General features: G+C 42.1%; 1 protein-coding gene across 3 annotated transcripts; it reads left to right on the top strand.

The window, feature by feature from the left end:
• Window positions 1-27: 27 nt before the first annotated feature.
• MYL5 (myosin light chain 5) lies at window positions 28-16,718 on the top strand. Of its 3 annotated transcripts, none has more exons than XM_054032641.1 (8): window positions 28-115; window positions 7,583-7,764; window positions 8,060-8,167; window positions 9,658-9,733; window positions 11,207-11,311; window positions 13,822-13,900; window positions 15,499-15,547; window positions 15,951-16,718. In XM_054032641.1, exons 2-8 carry the CDS (start codon window positions 7,762-7,764, stop codon window positions 16,050-16,052), a joined length of 522 nt encoding a protein of 173 aa, XP_053888616.1. In that variant the 5' UTR covers window positions 28-115; window positions 7,583-7,761; the 3' UTR covers window positions 16,053-16,718. The 3 variants fall into 3 exon arrangements, with proteins under 3 accessions (XP_053888616.1, XP_053888615.1, XP_053888614.1); XM_054032640.1 differs by lacking the exon at window positions 28-115 and adding an exon at window positions 343-1,197; XM_054032639.1 differs by lacking the exons at window positions 28-115; window positions 7,583-7,764 and adding an exon at window positions 3,011-3,728.
• The last annotated feature ends 879 nt before the right edge of the window (window positions 16,719-17,597 follow it).

The following is a 17,597-nucleotide window of genomic DNA, read 5'->3' as shown; positions in this document are numbered from 1 at the left end:
GCGCGCGCGCGGTGATCCCGCGGCTCCCTGTCGCACGCGCTGGTGCCGCAGGCGTTGCTGGGCGCGAGGGTGACGGCAACGCTCCTTTCTTGGAGCGGGCGGAGAGCGGCGCCCTGTGAGTCTGCCTAGCCCCGCCCCCAGCGCCTCACAACGAGGCGGGAAGCACCCCCCCGCGTGTGGCGGGGAGAGCCGCCCAGGGCGGGGGCGGGGCAGCCTGGCAGAGCGCGCGCCCCGCCGGCAGAGCCGTTAGCCGCGCGCGCGAGTAACGTTAGCGGGGCCCTAAGGCTGCCCCGGCGGTAAAGGTGCAAGCCCCGCCCCCGAGACTTGCCCCCAGCGCCGCCCGACTCCATTTTGACACCTGAAGCGGGCGCTCAACTGAGGCCCCCTCGCTTGGGCCTAAGCGTTGGAAGGTCTCGGAGGAACAAACAACGGAAAGTGCCTTGCTCAGACATGTTCCGTGACACGTGACTGGCCTTGTCTGCATTGCAAACACTGGCATGTCTGTCTGTTTGCATGATCAAAGTGGTGCTTTCCGGGCCGTCCTGGTTGCAGAGATTTGATCTGCTTCCTGAAGGGGCACCGTCTGGACCAGCTCATGCTCTACTGAGGTGGTGGCAAGGCCGACCAGCCTCTCCTGTGTCATTGTGGAGCATGGGTGTGTTTTTATTAACTTCAGCTTGGAGAAGCTGCGTTCTCCACTAGCAACTGTTACAGGAAGTGTTAGAAGTATGCGCAGAGCAACAAAAGCATTTGGAAAGAAGGGGGTCATCTTATTTGTGCACCTGTATTCCAGAACAGCCTTTGGAGTTGATCCTGCTGAAATGTATCAGTTCATCACCTAAATCACTCGCATCAATATCACGCATGCCATCAGGTGTTAACACGGTCGCTAGTGCCCTGCATTGCTGGTGTAGGTCCTCTTCAGGTATAGTGAGGAGTTTTAGAGTATCATACAACATCCCAAATAGACTGCTGTGTTCCTTGAGCTGCATGAAACGTTCTTCAACTGACTGTATTGCACAATCTAGCAGCTGGTTAAAGAATTCAACTTTGAATTGTTATTTGGGGTCTCTTCTGGGATTATCCCATTTCTCGTAATCAAAATGTTGTCTTCTTTGGGAAAATAGCTTCAGTGTGAAGTTCCTCTGCTAACTTCTGTGCACTCTTCAGAACGTTTTGAAATCCCTCATCTGACCGGTAAGACTGTAGGTATGACTTTGCTTTGTCCAGTTGTTCCATTGCTCCAGATATATCAAGGTCAACACCTTTGAGTCTCTTGCTTACAACGTTTATTTCAAACAGTATGTCATGCCACAACACTAAGCCACATAGAAATTTGAAGTTATATATGTTTCTGGTGATTCCATTTCCCTCTGCCACTGTTCTCCAACGAACAGTTCCTGTCATAGCGTTATTCTCCATAATGCCAACTATGGCATCATCTTTCTTCCCAATTTGGTGTTTGATAGGCTTTATCGCCTCCACTCGACTTTCCCATCGTGTGGCACTCAGTGGTTTCAGTGTCAGAGAGGATGTTCCCAGATACTGCTTCAAAATTTGCCATCGATGAGATGATGCAGAGAAAAATACATACATGCTTTGAATGACATTAAAAAATTCAGCAGCCTCACTAGAAGCTGATGCTGCATCACTGACCACCAAGTTCAATGTATGAGAACTGGGACAAAAAAACCTCGAGGGTTTAACTCTCGGATCCATGTCTGCACTCCTCTGTTCTTTCCTCTCATGTTGGCACCATTATCATAGCCCTGACCTCTCATGTCAGCTATCGCAATTCCCGTATCTTCCAGCTTTTTAAGAAGCACATTTGTCATACCAGCTCCTGTCGTATTATCAATGTCAATACATTCTAGAAAATGCTCTCTGACAGTCACCATTGCAGGGACATTTTCACTAGGTTCCGTTGTTGTTAGAAAACGCACCATTAAAGTCATTTGTTCCGTATGGCTGATGTCAGGTGTGCAGTCCAGAATAACAGAGTAATATCTTACTGACTTCAGATCTGAAATCTTCTGTTTGACTTTTGTTGCCAGTAACTATATGATCTCATTTTGAATAGTTTTTCCAAGGTAGTGGTGTGTGTACATTTCTTGGGTGGGGACTCTTCTTAGATGCTCCTGGAGTACAGCATCAAACTCAGCCATCAGCTCCACAATTTTAAGGAAGTTTCCATTGTTTGGCAAATACAAGTGCCACGCAGTGCTAGGTTTTGGGTAGCAAGCATTCTCACAATAGCAATGAGCCTTTTCAGAACATTTTGGCAGAAAAGAGACTCTGATGCAATCTTCTGTTGATGATGATCATCTATGGTGGCCTTTAACCTTAGTCTCATCTCAAGCTCTTTCCACCTATGGAATGCTCTCTGGTGATTTGCTGCTTCCTCATGGCATGCCAGATTTCTAGCCAGATTTTTCCAGTCCTTTGTTCCTGTAGATCCCAATGTGGCTGGAACATTAGATTGGAAGAGTTTGCAACAAAAACAGTATGCAGCATTCTTGGTTTTTGAGTACATAAGCCATGGCCTCTCCACCGTGAACATTTGTGTCTGTGTATCTTAGGAGAGCTCCTTCCTGCTTAGATGGAAAAGCTTCCTTTGCTTGCTTTCTTTTTCTGAATGCTGTCCCAGAGGGACATTTCTTCTTTCACTCATGACTGCTGTTCTGTGCCAGCTATAGTGGCTCTCAACACTCATTGAGGGGGACAAATAAGCAGGTAGCAGGGCCTGAGTGAGGGAAGAGATCAGTGTCTTAAGGGCCTAACTAGCTCCTACTACTTCATTTGACTGCCTGTTCTCCTCAAGTGGGTTCAGGGAAGCAGCAGGAAACAGGAAGCTCCCTGAGAAGGTGGAGTTAATCAGTCCAGGCTCCTGGGGGTTCCTAGAGAGGTACATAAGAGGCTCTTCCTCCTCTCTCTCCCTGCAGCTCCTGCTGCTTTCTGTTATTTCCTCTCACCTTTTCTCCTGCCTGCCTGTTATGTCTCTTGTCCTCCTTCCACCGACACAGCACTCCACCATCTCTGTGCATCTAGAGCAGAGAGAATACATATGCACCAGCAGCAGACAGAATTTTCTACACTGTGGGTCCTAGTGGCCCCCTCCTCCCCCCAGTCTGGCACCGGAGGCGGCTGCCTCAGTTTGCCTCATGGTAGGGCTAGCCCTGCCTCCCCTGACACCCCACATGGACAGACTTACACATGCAACTGACACACACACACCTCACACCCTTGCCACACACACCCCAGAGTCCCACCCCAACACAACACCACCCTGACGCTTGCACATCACACACAAGATCTCTCATGCCTGCACATATGTGTCACACAGCAGTTTTGAGCAGTAGCCTTGCAGACATCTCTGCCCTTTAGCACATTTTACCCAGGCCCTGAATCCCATGGAGGCAGTGGCCACCTCTGCATTGCTTATCAATCACTCCCCTGGGCATCTTTTCTGTGCAGGGAAAACAACAGAGGGCTTGCATCTGTCAGATGGTGTGTGTGCGCCAAGGACACGGAGTGCAGGGTCCTGAACCCTGTGTGGGTTACAACCCACTTACTTCGTGGTGTGTGCAAATAAGGAAAGGTATATTCATCACCTATACACAGAAGGGTATCGCATCACATAAAATCACCAGATTTCCAGAACTGTGCCTGCAAAATGGCTGAGAAATTACATTACAGAAATGGTGGCCTCATGCAGTAACAACCAGCAGGTATTTTTTATTCATTTATTTCTATTTACCTCTAAACTCCTTTTATTCCATATGAAAGAAATTCTAGGTGACTTTTTAAAAAATAAAAATAAAATAAATATATAAAACCTGTTCCTGCAGCAGCTCTCTTAGCTTGAATTACCAAAGGTGTGATGACAGGCTGAAACAGTTAAGCTCTATTCCAAATGCCATTGAATCTAGAGGTGCAGATGAGCGAGAAAATCAGAAAAGAATGAAACTGAATGTATTGTCTCCAACTTGAAGAAGAAGTACTGTATGAAATCCATCTACAGACATTTTTATTTAAATGACAAACAAAACATGTTTACAAGTGTTTCCCTTTGGTGCCTACTCCTGCACTGTGAACAACTAACACAGACCAGCATGACCGGACAGGATATCATTAATGTTAATGGGATTCCTCAAGAATATAAACACCTGTGGTACTAGAGTCCAGTGCAGAATTGAAGTATAACTTACATATGGTGGAAGGCACATGTGTATTATAAGAAAGTGTAGTATATTAGAATTTTTTTTGTGTCTTAGCACTCCACACTATCTGTGAGAGAAGCAGTCTCTCATCTCATCTCTTAGTAGCAGAGGCAGCTGCAAGCACATTTGCTAATTATGCTGTATTCTGATAGTCTCTGAGGGCCCTAGTTTAAGGACTGGTGTGTTATCTTTAGATTTTGCCATTCCATGCTTCCTGCTGATCCAATGTAAGAAACTATTTTTAAATAAAGGACTCTTAAAAATCATCTCACTATACATTCTTAGAATAGCTTGAGGGAAAGCTAGACTGATTACATAGTTCCTTGCACAATTTCATACTAATTATGTTAATTAAGTACAGATAAAAGCAAAATGTCTCTCATTAACACTTACTTTGGATAGTTTATATTTGCATTTTAAAAAGCTTTATCCTGTGATTTCTAGGGAAATGTTCAGATAACTATATTAAAATATACAAACCCCCTACAATTATGCATTTATATCCACAACTTAATTCTAGATTGTTTCAAGAGGCTCTAATGCGTGCTGGAATTATATTTTAAAATCCTCTTTATGCCTTTTTGTTTGCCTTTTTCAGTCCACGGCTATCATCATTTTAATATTTTCTGTGCAATGGGTTCTGAAAGTCAATTAAACAGAATAAGAATGAATTAGCCCTTCGCTGTGAGGCACTTTTGGAGTCTTGCCTATTAGAGTTCCCATCTTCAATACAGCACAAGTTAACCATACCACACGTAACATTTCTTCTCCTTTGTAAGCTTATGTCTTCAACCTGGCTGGAAGTTCAAGCTGTTTTTTCTAAACTTCTTTTACTTATGTTTATTTAAACTAACCTGAGTTTAAAATGGAGGCGTCAAATCACATTTTTGCAAAACAGAAATTTGCAACCTATTTGTGTGTGTAGGGGGGGCAGTGTATGTTATTTACATAGTTCCTTGCTCACTTTTGAAGATAATTCAAAGGTGAACAAAACCTCCAGGGAGCAGCTGCATTTTCCCATGGTGGTGGCAGCAGACCTGATTTTCTATTGTACTGCACCCTTGTGTAGTCATTCTCATGGAGCACTGGTGTAGATGACAATCAGCTTCAGGGCAATGGAGAATCAGGTTCAGCATTTCCTACTTCTGTCCCGTAAAACAAGAACAAAATGGTACTTGATGAAATTAAAGCGCAACAAGTTTAGAAGGGATAAAAGGAATGACTGCTACACATAATGTAGAATTAAGCCGTGAAACCCTCTGTCAGTATTGTTGCAACAAAACTTTTAAAAGATTAGATATTTCTATAAATAGGAATGGCATCTGTAGCTATATAAACTAGATTATCAAATCAAAGAGCTCTCAATGAATCAAGGCATAAACTGGTCACTAGCTAGGTTCAAGAAGAAATATTCCCCCCGGGAAATAGATTATGTAGTTAAATGAAAGCACAACAACACATCTTTCTCCGATGCTCTGCCATAAATCACTGAAAAAGAATGGGCTAGATGGACAATTGATCTGTTACTGTGTGGCAATACCTATGTTCTTCACAATGTACACAGCTTAGAATGTCCTGTTATAAACTGTACCCTGGATGTACTGCAACTTTGGTAAAATTCAACTTGTGTTTTTCTCCTGTGCTCTTGGGAGGCAATCCTCAGTCCATGAACCAGCCTGGCTGCAGGGGAGTCATGTGAGGAAAAGGGGAGCTTGTCCCTGTCACAAGTCTGCAGAGCTGCTAGGGGAGGCTACTTCAGCCCTCCTCGAGACAAGAGCTGTGGAGCATACACACAGAAACCAATCCTGTCACCTCACCACCCTCAAACATCCCATCCTGAGTGATCATGCACATGAAGCCTCTAGCTGACTCAATTCCACAAGATTCAGAGTGGGAGCCGTGTTAGTCTATCAGCAAAAAGAACAGGAGTACTTGTGGCACCGTAGAGTCTAACAAATTTATTTGAGCATAAGCTTTCGTGGGCTAAAGCCCACTTCATCGGATGGCCTTTAGAATCCACCCCCTCTATGGAACAATGGAACTGCACTGCCGCAGAGGCAGGGGCCTCGCAGAACATGAGAAATACTAATATTCACAGTACTGCTTTTAAAACCTACTGACAAAATATTTAATAGAGCTATATAGCTTTACTGATATCTTGAGAACAGAGCACTATTCTTTCCCCCCCACTAAATATCAATACTAAGTTTCCAGTAAAAATAAAGTTACTGGCAAAATTAGGCAAAGGTCAAGTTATGTATAAAAATATCCCACAAAGCACCCACTGTAGTGAGAGGACATGGATAACTCTCTAACCAGTAATTTAATTATTTCCCTCACTTTTAGATATTTGCATGCATAGAGTTGATGCACTATTTTGATTTCCAGAGTGTGTTGTGAATGCTAACTAATGATAATATAAAATGAAATTCATTTAATTAACTGACATTTCACAGGTAATTTCACACTAGGCTGAGTTCACTCAAAAAGCTTGGAAATGTGAATTGCATTTATCTTTTATGAAAGGATCAGTTCAATTGAATCATGATTCTTTTATTTCTCACTTTGAAGTTGTTTCACAAAACACACTAACCTCTAATAGAGCTATGACTGAAATTGTCAGCATGTTTTTTAATGACAGTACTATATTTTTGAGCATCAAGGGTAGTGCTAGAAATGAAGTTATATAGTTTACATTTAGTCATAATTTTGAATGTCTTAAGATCATTTGTATATTTGCGTGTTGTATTTGTACAATTGGTTTGTATTTTGTGTACCGATATGTCAGTTATATGAGAGAAATGGGAGTGGCGCCTTCAAAAATATGGTTGGAGCAAGTGGAATGGGCTCTTGGAGGGACATGTGAGCATTGTGTGCTCTGTGTCGAGAGGTCTGCATGTAGCTTGGTAGGGGGAAGGCTTAATTTGGAGGAAACCCCCCCATCAAAAAGTCAGAACTCAAACAACAATTAAGTTCTTCAAAAATAAAAGTCCTCATTGAAGGTGTATGCCATGACGTGATTATTTGTTTCTGATAGCACCCGCAGCAACTTGCTGTATCTGTAAATCAACCATTCAAAAGACAAAGAATGCAATACATCTGAGGGAGGAAAAGGGTAACATTTTTCCAAAATAATTATTTTTAAAGTCTTTTAAATCCCATATCTCTGCAATTAAGAGACACATACATTTAGGAGAATCCAGAGAAATTTACCATTACTGAGTACAGCTGCTATGCAGTGTTATGTATAGTAACATCATAGTGTGTGTGCTACCATCACTATTTTAGCTCATCACCAGTAATCTAGACAGCAGATCACTTAAGGAGATTTCAAGTATAAGCAACAGTTGTTTATCCACTAGAGACCAGGGGATATGTTGGAAGTCTGTCCATGTATGGAGCAGGTCTTGTGAGCCAGAAGTTTGACATCTCCTTTGGGACATGCTAGCTGCAAAGATGAACCCCTCCCCTCCCTAGGAGAGGCACTTTATAAAGTAAGATTCCCAAAGACAACAAGGCACAGCAGCTCTCTCCAGTAACGATGGTAAGTTCAACCCTTGTGGGAAACCATCGTTCAGGTGGGAGACCAGGGCATTTATCTGCATGATACTCCTAGGAAAAGTACTATGGTTTGAAGGAGTGCATTGTGTTTGCAGTAATTTTGAAATCTAAAGTATGAATGTTTAAGAGTTGTATCTTAGCAAAGAAAGAAAGTTTTAACTTATGTTTTGCTGATCTTCTAGTATTAATGGAGTGTGTATTTCAGAAGAACAACGGAGTAAATGATATGTTTATTCTTTCCCAGTGTAGATCAAAGTTATTCTTTCATCTCTTTTCAGGCTAGCAGAAAAACCAAAAAGAAGGAAGGTGGTGCCAAACGTGCTCAGAGAGCGTCTTCTAATGTCTTCTCCAACTTTGAGCAGACACAGATCCAAGAATTTAAGGAAGTAAGACAATATAGGAGGCATATATATATATATATATTTGAATAAGACTGGTCACAGGTACAGAGTTAGGACCATATAAGATCTCTCTCTCTCTCTGCATATATATAGTTGGTTACATATAATTAGGGACAGGTCACAGGTACAGAATTGGGACCTGAACTTCTCAAAGGTTGTACATGTTCAGAAATGGGGTTCTAGCCAGCTTGTTATATAAAGCACATTCATGACTTAGAGTTAAACAGGATGGGATGGATTCTGGTCTGTGCCTTTGGTTTAGACCGCTCTCCACATAATATGAGGATATCCCGTGTCTTTGTCTCTGCCAAAGCAACAGTTCATATCGTGTGCAGTGGTACTTAATCTATGGCTTCAGCAATGCACTTAGCTCTTGGTTGGGAGTAGTCTTGTGCTGTCTTATCTCCACCAGAACAACCAGAGCACAGATCAATCACAAAGGATTTTCTATGGTACCTTACACATGGTACCTGATGTTACACCAGGGGTCAGCAACCTTTCAGAAGTGGTGTGCCGAGTCTTCATTTAATCACTCTAATTTAAGGTTTTGCGTGCCAGTAATACATTTTAACGTTTTTAGAAGGTCTCTTTCTATAAGTCTATAATATATAACTAAACTAGTGTTGTATGTAAAGTAAATAAGGTTTTTAAAATGTTTAAGAAGCTTAATTTAAAATTAAATTAAAATGCAGAGCCCCCGGATTGGTGGCCAGGACCTGGGCAGTGTGAGTGCCACTGAAAATCAGCTCACGTGCCGCCTTTGGCACGCATGCCATAGGTTGCCTACCCCTGTGTTACACACAGTGCTCAGCAAGCAAATATGGAGTGGGGAAAGGCAGACAAGCCAAGAAACAGGTGTCGCGTGCACCTCCTCACTGCCAGCAACAAGAAAAAGTTAAGGAACAGGAAAGAGTGTTAAACAGAGTCATAGTCACAATATAATCTGAGTGAACAGACTCAATATATTTGTGTCACATTGTTGTATTACTATGCAATGAAGCTGAGATGCAACAACAAAACACAATGTCTAAACATCAGTGTGACTGTCTTCTGGTTCTCAACGTCTGTTCAATGATCAGCAATTCAAAGTGAGTAATATTGTTCTGGAAAATATTCAGCACCCTAGTATAAGAGTTGTTTTAAAAAGAATTCATACTCACTTTACACTTCTTATTAAAAGAGAGGGATTTGCAGTTTAAAGTATGATTAAGAGACAAAACCAAACCATCACTTTTTAGTAAGTAATGAAATGAAAAACTGAAATATGACAAGTAAAAGCTTAACAGGCTGGGCATACACATTTTTCATGTAACTTTTTACTAAAGAATGTGTATTTACTGTAAAAAAAAAAATAGGGAAATACAGTTCCCTCTCAATTCAAACTTGTATTGAACACAGGTATACATGAAGCTTTTCTAAAGTTACAACTGATAAAAACATGAATATATTATATGTATATTCATTCTTTCATGTAGGCTTTCACCTTAATTGATCAGAACAGAGATGGATTTATAGATAAAGAAGACTTGAAAGACATCTATGCTTCTTTGGGTAAGTACACTAGAGCAGAGATATACTTTGCTAATATATACTTACTCACTTTAAACTCGTAGTTGTAAGTGCCAAGTGGTGGATTATTTAACAATGTAAATATTTGAATTTGTAGACCTAATAGAGACAGAATATAACCAGAGTTCCAGAGACCCAACCCCTTTTAACTTTGGAAGCAGGTGGGATTGTAAACTGAATTCCAATTTCGCAGTTTGCTTCTCTCTCTATTAGGCCAAATCAGCCCCCCAGAACTCAAACAACCTTGAACTTTAGGGTTTTAAAGTCGAGAGCCAGGCCTAATTTCTCTCAGAATGAGATCTGTTAGACAGTAAATAGTAGGGAAGCATCCTGATGCAAATGGCGCATGGTATTTTCCCAGATAAAAATACAGTACAGTATTCTACAGTAATTTCTCCAAACACTGTATCAGGATTATGCTAGTGTCACACTATTAGTGCAGAAAATTGAAGGTTTCTTTTTAAAGTGTTGAAGTATTTTAGGACTATAACTCCCACATTTTCAATAATATTTGAGCTCCACTAACCCAACCTTAGAAACCTGCCGTTTAAAAAAGAGTAAATTAATATATTTTACGGCCAGAAGGGACAGCTGTGATCATCTGGTCTGATTTCTTGCATGACGCAGGCTACAGAACCTCACCCAGTGATTCCTGCATAAAGCCCATAACTTCTGGTTGAGCTATACTGTCTCTTCTAGAAAGCTATCCAATCTTGATTTGAAGACTGCAAGTGATGGAGAATCCACTGTATCACTACCTAAGTTGTTCCAATGGGTAATTACCCTCACTGGCAAAAAATATTGCATCTTCTAAATTTGTCTAGCTTCAGTTTCCAACGATTTTTCTGCTAGATTAAAGAGCCATCTGCTGTAAGGAGGAAAGTCTTATGAAACCTGCAAGCATGTATTACCTAAAACCAGTCCATTTTGCATGCTCTCCCTTTAAGCCTCTTCTGTTTTTTTCTAGTTTACACCTGCAGGTCTGGTTGGTGGTCACGCCTCCATTAGTGGTGCCTCATGTATACATTTTCCCCATAATTATCCTGTAATTGGAAGGAGTGATTTGTACAGCCATACAGCTTTATCAACTCCTTTTGACAGATTTTTGCAGATCTTCTTTTCAGAAGCCACCTACAGCTATTGAAGTCCATCCCTCACCCACTACAAAGATTCCCTTCATTTGGCCAAGACTGAGTTTGTAGAGCATTAGAAGTGCTATGGTTCTAAAAGTCATTTAAAGAGCAGATTCTAATTAAAGAATTGTAGAAAGTTACAAAGCAAAATGAAGAAAATAAGTGGAAAGCTGTATTGAAATGGTTCAAGTAGTTTGGGGGGCAATCGTACAGCTAGTATGTGGTAGGAAAGGTGCCTAGAACCAAAGATAGGTGCTTTGTCTATTATAACTCTAAATAGTATGGGTATTTGTACACTGAAAGACCTTTTCCTTTAATTTAGGTAAAACAAATGTAAAAGATGAGGAGCTAGAATCCATGCTCAAGGAAGCCACTGGACCCATTAATTTCACAATGTTTTTGAATCTCTTTGGAACAAAGTTACTTGGTGAGTTTAATACGATCTATATCAGGGATGGGCAAACTTTTTGGCCACATCTGGGAATAGAAATTGTATGGTGGTCCATGAATGCTCACAAAATTGGGGTGTGGGAGGGGATGCGGGCTCTGGAGTGGGGCTGGGAATGAGGAGTTTGGGGTGTAGAAGAGTGCTCCGAGCTGGGACTGAGGGATTTGGAGGGCGGGAGGGAGATCAGGGCTGGGGCAGAGGTGCGGGAAGGGGTGCAAGTTCTGGCTGGGGGTGCAGTCTCTGGGGTGGGACTGGAGAGAGGTTTGGGGTGCAGGAGGCTGCTCCAGGCTGGGATCGAGGGGTTTGGAGAGCAGGAGGAGGATCAGGGTTGGGGCGTGAGGAGAGGTGCAGGCTCTGAGCGGTGGCTCCCGGAAGCAGTGGCATGTCCCCTCTCTGGCTCCTATGCGGAACCACAGCCAGGTAGCTCTGCATGCTGCCCCATCCACAGGCACCGCCCCTGCAGCTCCCATTGGAGCACGTAGGAGCCGGAGCGGGGCCATGCTGTAGTTTCTGGGAGCCACGTGGTGCAGCCTCCAACCCTGTGCCCCGTCTGGAGCGCCAGGGCGGGGCTGAGCCACGTGGTGCAGCCCCCGACCCAGCGCCCCGGCTGGAGCGGGGCAAGCCCCAGACCCCGCTCCCCAGCGGGAGCTCACTGGCCGTAGGTTGCCCACCCCTGGTCTATATAGACCATTATTGAGAAGTTCCTTAGGGCATGTGTATAATAAAAGACGTATGTCAATATCAGGTAGACTTAGAGTCACCGCATCCTCCCCAGGAGCACTTCCACCGACAGAAGAGGGGCAGTGTGGGGAGCTGAGAGCCAGGGCTCAGCTCTGCACAGTTCCCCGACACGGGCTCTCAGCTCCCCACTTCCAGCTGGGGACGGGGGCAGCTGCCTGAGCAGAGAGCGGGGCAGGCACAGCCAGTGGGAGCAAGGAGCTGGGGGCCGCTGGGCTAGAGCTCCCCGGCTGTCTCGTCAATGTCCTGGCCATGGAACTATGACATTGACAAGACAGCCACCAGCTCATGTGAATAAGGCAGTGCAACTACATGGACATGAGCCCTGGGCCTTTAGTGGCGGTGCGGTTATGTCAGGGCAGGAGGGCACTTACCTCGGCCGGACAAGGCTGTAATGTGTACACTGATGTAATTAGGTCAACGGAAGCTGCCTTACATCAACCGAACTGTGTAGTGCGGTAGACCAAACCTTAATCTGAACGTCCCATATATGCAGTTCCTTTTTGAAAAGGCTTTAATCATTTACTTCAACTTTACTGCTCATAGAACATTGTTAAGCTTGGTAATTCTGAATGATAGTCAAAGCTCCCCTGCATCAGAGACCTGATTAGGTATTTGTCAATTAAAATGTCTAGGCACGTAGCAAGAGTAAGTCCTTACTCCATGGCAATTATGACGTGTATTTGAAAATGAAATTAGGGATTAACATTGACGTGGTCCAGCTGACATCTGCTAGAGAGAGTGTTCTAACACGAGCTCCAGTTTTTGCTAGTAATTCTTTAAGGTTTTGTTTTTACACTGCCTGCAGAGAAACCTCTGTGAAACTTGTAATGCCGTTTCGAGACCCTGGCAGAACTTGCCCAGCTATAGGGATGGATCTGACTTCTCCAGAAACTGTCTTGCCATGCAAAACTCTCTCCAGAGCAGACCCATCTATCCCCAGTGTTGTTTCCTGGCTGCCACTCCGCTCTGTTTCCTGGGGACTTCGTAAAGCCTGTCAGGCCCTCCTCCCCGCCCCACACTTTACACCAATACAACAGCTATACAGAAATAGATAACAGCAGCTGGCTTCTCAGCACTTTTGAAATATCTAACTAATTATTTAGACAGCTAACGATGGACTTGAGGCTATTTTTAGCTATCTATTTTTTTTTTTAAATTTGGCCTTGCAACTCTAATTTTTATTCTTTTTATTATTAATTGACACAATAGAATTGTCTCATATTTCTTAGGATTTCAAACTGATTTTCAAAATAACAATGTAAGTATATTGTTCCCTGACTGCAAATTATACTACTGCCTGCTATTGCAGAGCCGGCTATAATTCAGTGAAGTCAGATTGACCACTAAACATGTCATTTCTTAAAGGACCCTAGACTAATTTACATCTGAGCAGACATCAGAAATGAAAAGGTGACCTCCATTTGCTGTCTCAAAGAGGAGGTATATGCACACCTACTATTCAGAAGAGGCAGTCTCACCCTCTCTTTTAAAAAGTCTTAAAATTTTTACTCCCCCTTAAAATTGCTCAGTCAGCTCCATTTATTCCAACAGAATCCAAATATGTTCTCTCATTTTTTCCTCCTCAAGCACACCCCTATAGCAATCAAATGCTGTTACGTGTAGAGACAGCATTTCCAGTACCATAGAACCATTGTACTACTGTGCCTGAGTACTGTTCTTGTGAAAGATTCCAACCAGGGGGAAGTTGTGTTATCAGCTGGGACACACTGGCATGTTATTTTCTGCAGGTATGGATGGGGAAGAGACCATACTAAATGCATTCAGAATGTTTGATCCAGATGGTAAAGGACACATTCACAAAGACTAGTAAGTTTACTTCTGTGTTTATTATCAAGCCTATCAAGAATCACGATAGTCACATGATAGTAGGCAGTTGAGATCTAAGTACACCTCTACCCTGATATAACGCGACCTGCTATAACATGAATTCAGATATAACACAGTAAAGCAGTGCTCCGGGGGTGTGTGTGTGTGCACTCCGGTGGATCAAAGTAAGTTCGATATAACGCGGTTTCACCTATAACGCAGTAAGATTTTTTGGCTCCCGAGGACAACGTTATATCAGGGTAGAGGTGTATTTTGGATTATATTGAGTATTAACTGATAAATTAACAGGTTTATTCCTTCCTTTTTTCAGCTCACTAGCTTTATAATTTTCAAATTACTACATATTGTTAAATTAATAAAGTGCACGAACAGAATGCAAGACGAGAGTAAATGACTGACATTGTAATAATGCCCAGGAAGATAATTATGGGTGCTTTTCCCCACTAAGCAAAGCAGATACCGTTGAAAAACCTTATATTTGTCAGAAAGTTGTGTTCCACACATTTGTACAAGTGGACAACACTGAAAAACTGTTGTATATTGAGTGACAATAAAATTAAAATAGTTTTCCTGGAGGGATAAAGCATGGCAAGTGTACTTTCCATTCTCCTCTCTAGGGAGCATGCCAGAGACATTTTTTTTTTTTTTTTAACTATTAGCCTGCATATTTAAGCTGTTTGCAGAAGAAGCATCTTGAACTTTTTTTTTTTTACTGATAGTGGGCTTTGTGGTGTATAAACCTGAGACAAGTGAACTCCTCAGTCCCTCCCTCCCCTCCACACTGTATCACCCCCACCAGATCCAGATCCTCCTTTACATCCTTCTTAATTCTGCAAAGGGCAGTAGCATGACTCATCTAGGGATGCTTTCCAGCCAGATGCACTAGTTCTCTTCTTGCTCCAACATACAGGTGATCCTGCCCTATCCCTGCTAGGGCTTGACTGCACACGGATTTGCACCAATTTAACTAGATCAGTCTACCTAGTTAAACTGGTACAACCCCAATACAAATTGCTATAGCCGCATGCTTACGTGTTTAGATCAGGATAGCGCATGCCTGTAAATTTACCAATATTAGCCAGGTTTAAACCAGTCTCAGAATAGCCACACAACATTGTTCTGTTTTAATTAAACTGCTATTAAATTGCTCCGTTAGTTAAAGCATTACAGCTTTGTACGTAGATTGGCCCTAACTCCAAACCTACAGAATGAGTAGAGAACAGCTGATGTGGAGTGTTAGGACTCATTCTGAGCAGGAAATAGGGCAGGACTCTTGCCCAAAGGACACTCGCTGTCCTTCCCAACTGGTACCTCCAGAGCTAAAACCACAACTGAACATGTGCAGGTGCTATCCAGTTGGGAACTAGCCAGCTGTCTGAGGGGAAACAATTTAACAACACAGTAAATAGAATGGTAGTAGCGAGTTTTTTTTCTGCAACTTAAAATTTTTTCAAAGACAAGGTTGCAAAATAAAGTATTCTAGAATTATTTCTTTGTGAGGAACTGTGACTGTGCTATCCTTACTCTGACTTAAAGAGGCATCTAACTAATCTTCTCTCTGCGTCTGTTTTAACTAGCTTAAAACGCATGATGATGACACAGGCTGACAAATTCACTGCTGAAGAGGTTTGTATACTACTGTATCTGTCACTCAAGTGCATGTTGGTATATAATAACAGTTGCTTCCTAGAAAGGCAGCAAGACTATTCTGTTATATAAGTTTAAAATAACCTCTTTTGGATAAGGGAAATGAGTGTTTTGAAATCCTTTTACTCAGTGGCTTTAGGAATTACCACTAACCCATTGTTACAACATTCATATTGCAGAGGCCTACTGAATTACTAGCTAACACAGCATCATCTGTTTCAAGCTGTTAAATGCTCTCTATTAATTTTTCAAAATAATTCAGAAATAAGAATGAGTAAGTGGCTGCAGATACTTGCTTCCATGCTGGAGTTTGAAGTTGAAGGTTGCTAAAACACTGCTTTGGAAAAACGTAACGTTGTTCTTTTCTTTTAATGCTATACAGATAGACCAGATGTTCAAGAGTTCCCCTATTGATGCAGCAGGAAACTTGGATTATAAGTCTTTCTGCTACACTATCACACATGGAGAGGAAAAGGAAGAATAAAGAGTGCACACTTGTTAGTTGCACTAAATTCTCACATTGGGTTAATAAATAAAAAATGAACTAATTTTTTTTACCCAGCTGAAGTGATAACTCAGTTACCCACTGCTCATGCAATTTAAAAATAGCTATGTCCTAATCTCCATTATTTTGGAGGGCCCCTGGTGAAAACTGCATCTTTTACCATGCTTTTGCATAGCAATAGTTTTGTTTTTGTGCTAACTCCATTCTCCTTAGCCCACTGCAGAGACATTTCATTTCAAAGTTATGCCAGACAAAATAAACAGAAAGATGTGCTAGCAGATTCTTAGAAAGTGCAAACAACCTATGAACAGGTAGCTATTAGTGGCATCTGCCTCTTTGTACACCGTGATAGGTAATTATAAAAGTGGCCATCGTTGTGGGATCATAGTTGCATTACGCAGGAGCAGGAGAGAGAGAACATTTGCAGAGGTCAACCACACATTGCTATTGCTTGTTCCAGGCCGACTATTCTACTTTAGGGGCAAATGATGTTCTCTGAAGCAGTCAGTATTGCCAGAGCCACAACTTTCATCTTCCCCGGAAATGAACACACAATCCTACTTGTAAACATTTTCACTTCCAAGAAATAACTACTTGTTTTTATATGGATTAAAAATGGATAACATTCTTTGGTACAATCTTTAATTCGGAGTTGTCCATTTTCATTAGAGCAAAAGCAACATTTATAAAAACAGTTGAGTTTCAAAAAGAAAGAGGTGTAATCCTTACTGATTTTGGGTAGAAACCTGCTGTAAAAAGGTGGAGTTTAAACTGTCCCATCTGCTTGACAGTCATGGAGTCCACAGTTCCTGTTCATTTGAAAATGCAGCTTGTTTCATCAGAACTTACAAAGAGACACGTCAGACCAATCTAAAGCCAGCACTCTTCCTTCTTAAAGGAACTTTCAGGTCAAGTTTGTCCCCAAATGTATGTAGGGGTTTGGAAAATTACGTTGAACCATACCTGAATGGCTAATTTGAATTGAGAATTGTGAACTGGGTTACAAGTAGAAAAATGCTCTCTGTGGAAGGGACTCTTAAATCTTTGCTAGCCACCACTCTTCCAATATAATTGGGGTTCAAAACAAAGGTGGTATTTAATCAACATGATTATGTCCGGCAGTGAGTTTATCTAGTTTAATTCACTGCTCTTGTAGAGCAGGAACAAAAACTGTTTGTAGGACATGCCGCACTGGAGTGCTGCTGTCACAGCCAGAGGTTAGGGGTCTATTACAGGAGTGGGGGGGTGAGGTTCTGAGGCCGCGTTGTGCAGGAGGTCAGGCTAGATGATCATGATGTCCCTTCTGGCCTTAAAGTTTATGAACCTGTGAGTCTAAACCATTTTATCTTTCAACTACTAAATCTAGCCTCACAAGAGAGTCAGGATTTCTTCAAATTTAGTGGGATTGATGTTAGCATCAAAGCTTTACCGAACACACAAACCTGGTCTAATGCAGGAAATATATGCCCTGCTTCCTCATCTTCTTAGACCAAACTCTCCCTCTAATGCATAAGTAGACTTCTC

This window comes from Malaclemys terrapin, chromosome 6 (genome assembly GCF_027887155.1).
Source record: "Malaclemys terrapin pileata isolate rMalTer1 chromosome 6, rMalTer1.hap1, whole genome shotgun sequence".
In the NCBI taxonomy this organism is placed as follows: Eukaryota; Metazoa; Chordata; order Testudines; family Emydidae; genus Malaclemys; species Malaclemys terrapin.
This window is presented reverse-complemented; position numbering and strand designations above follow the sequence as displayed.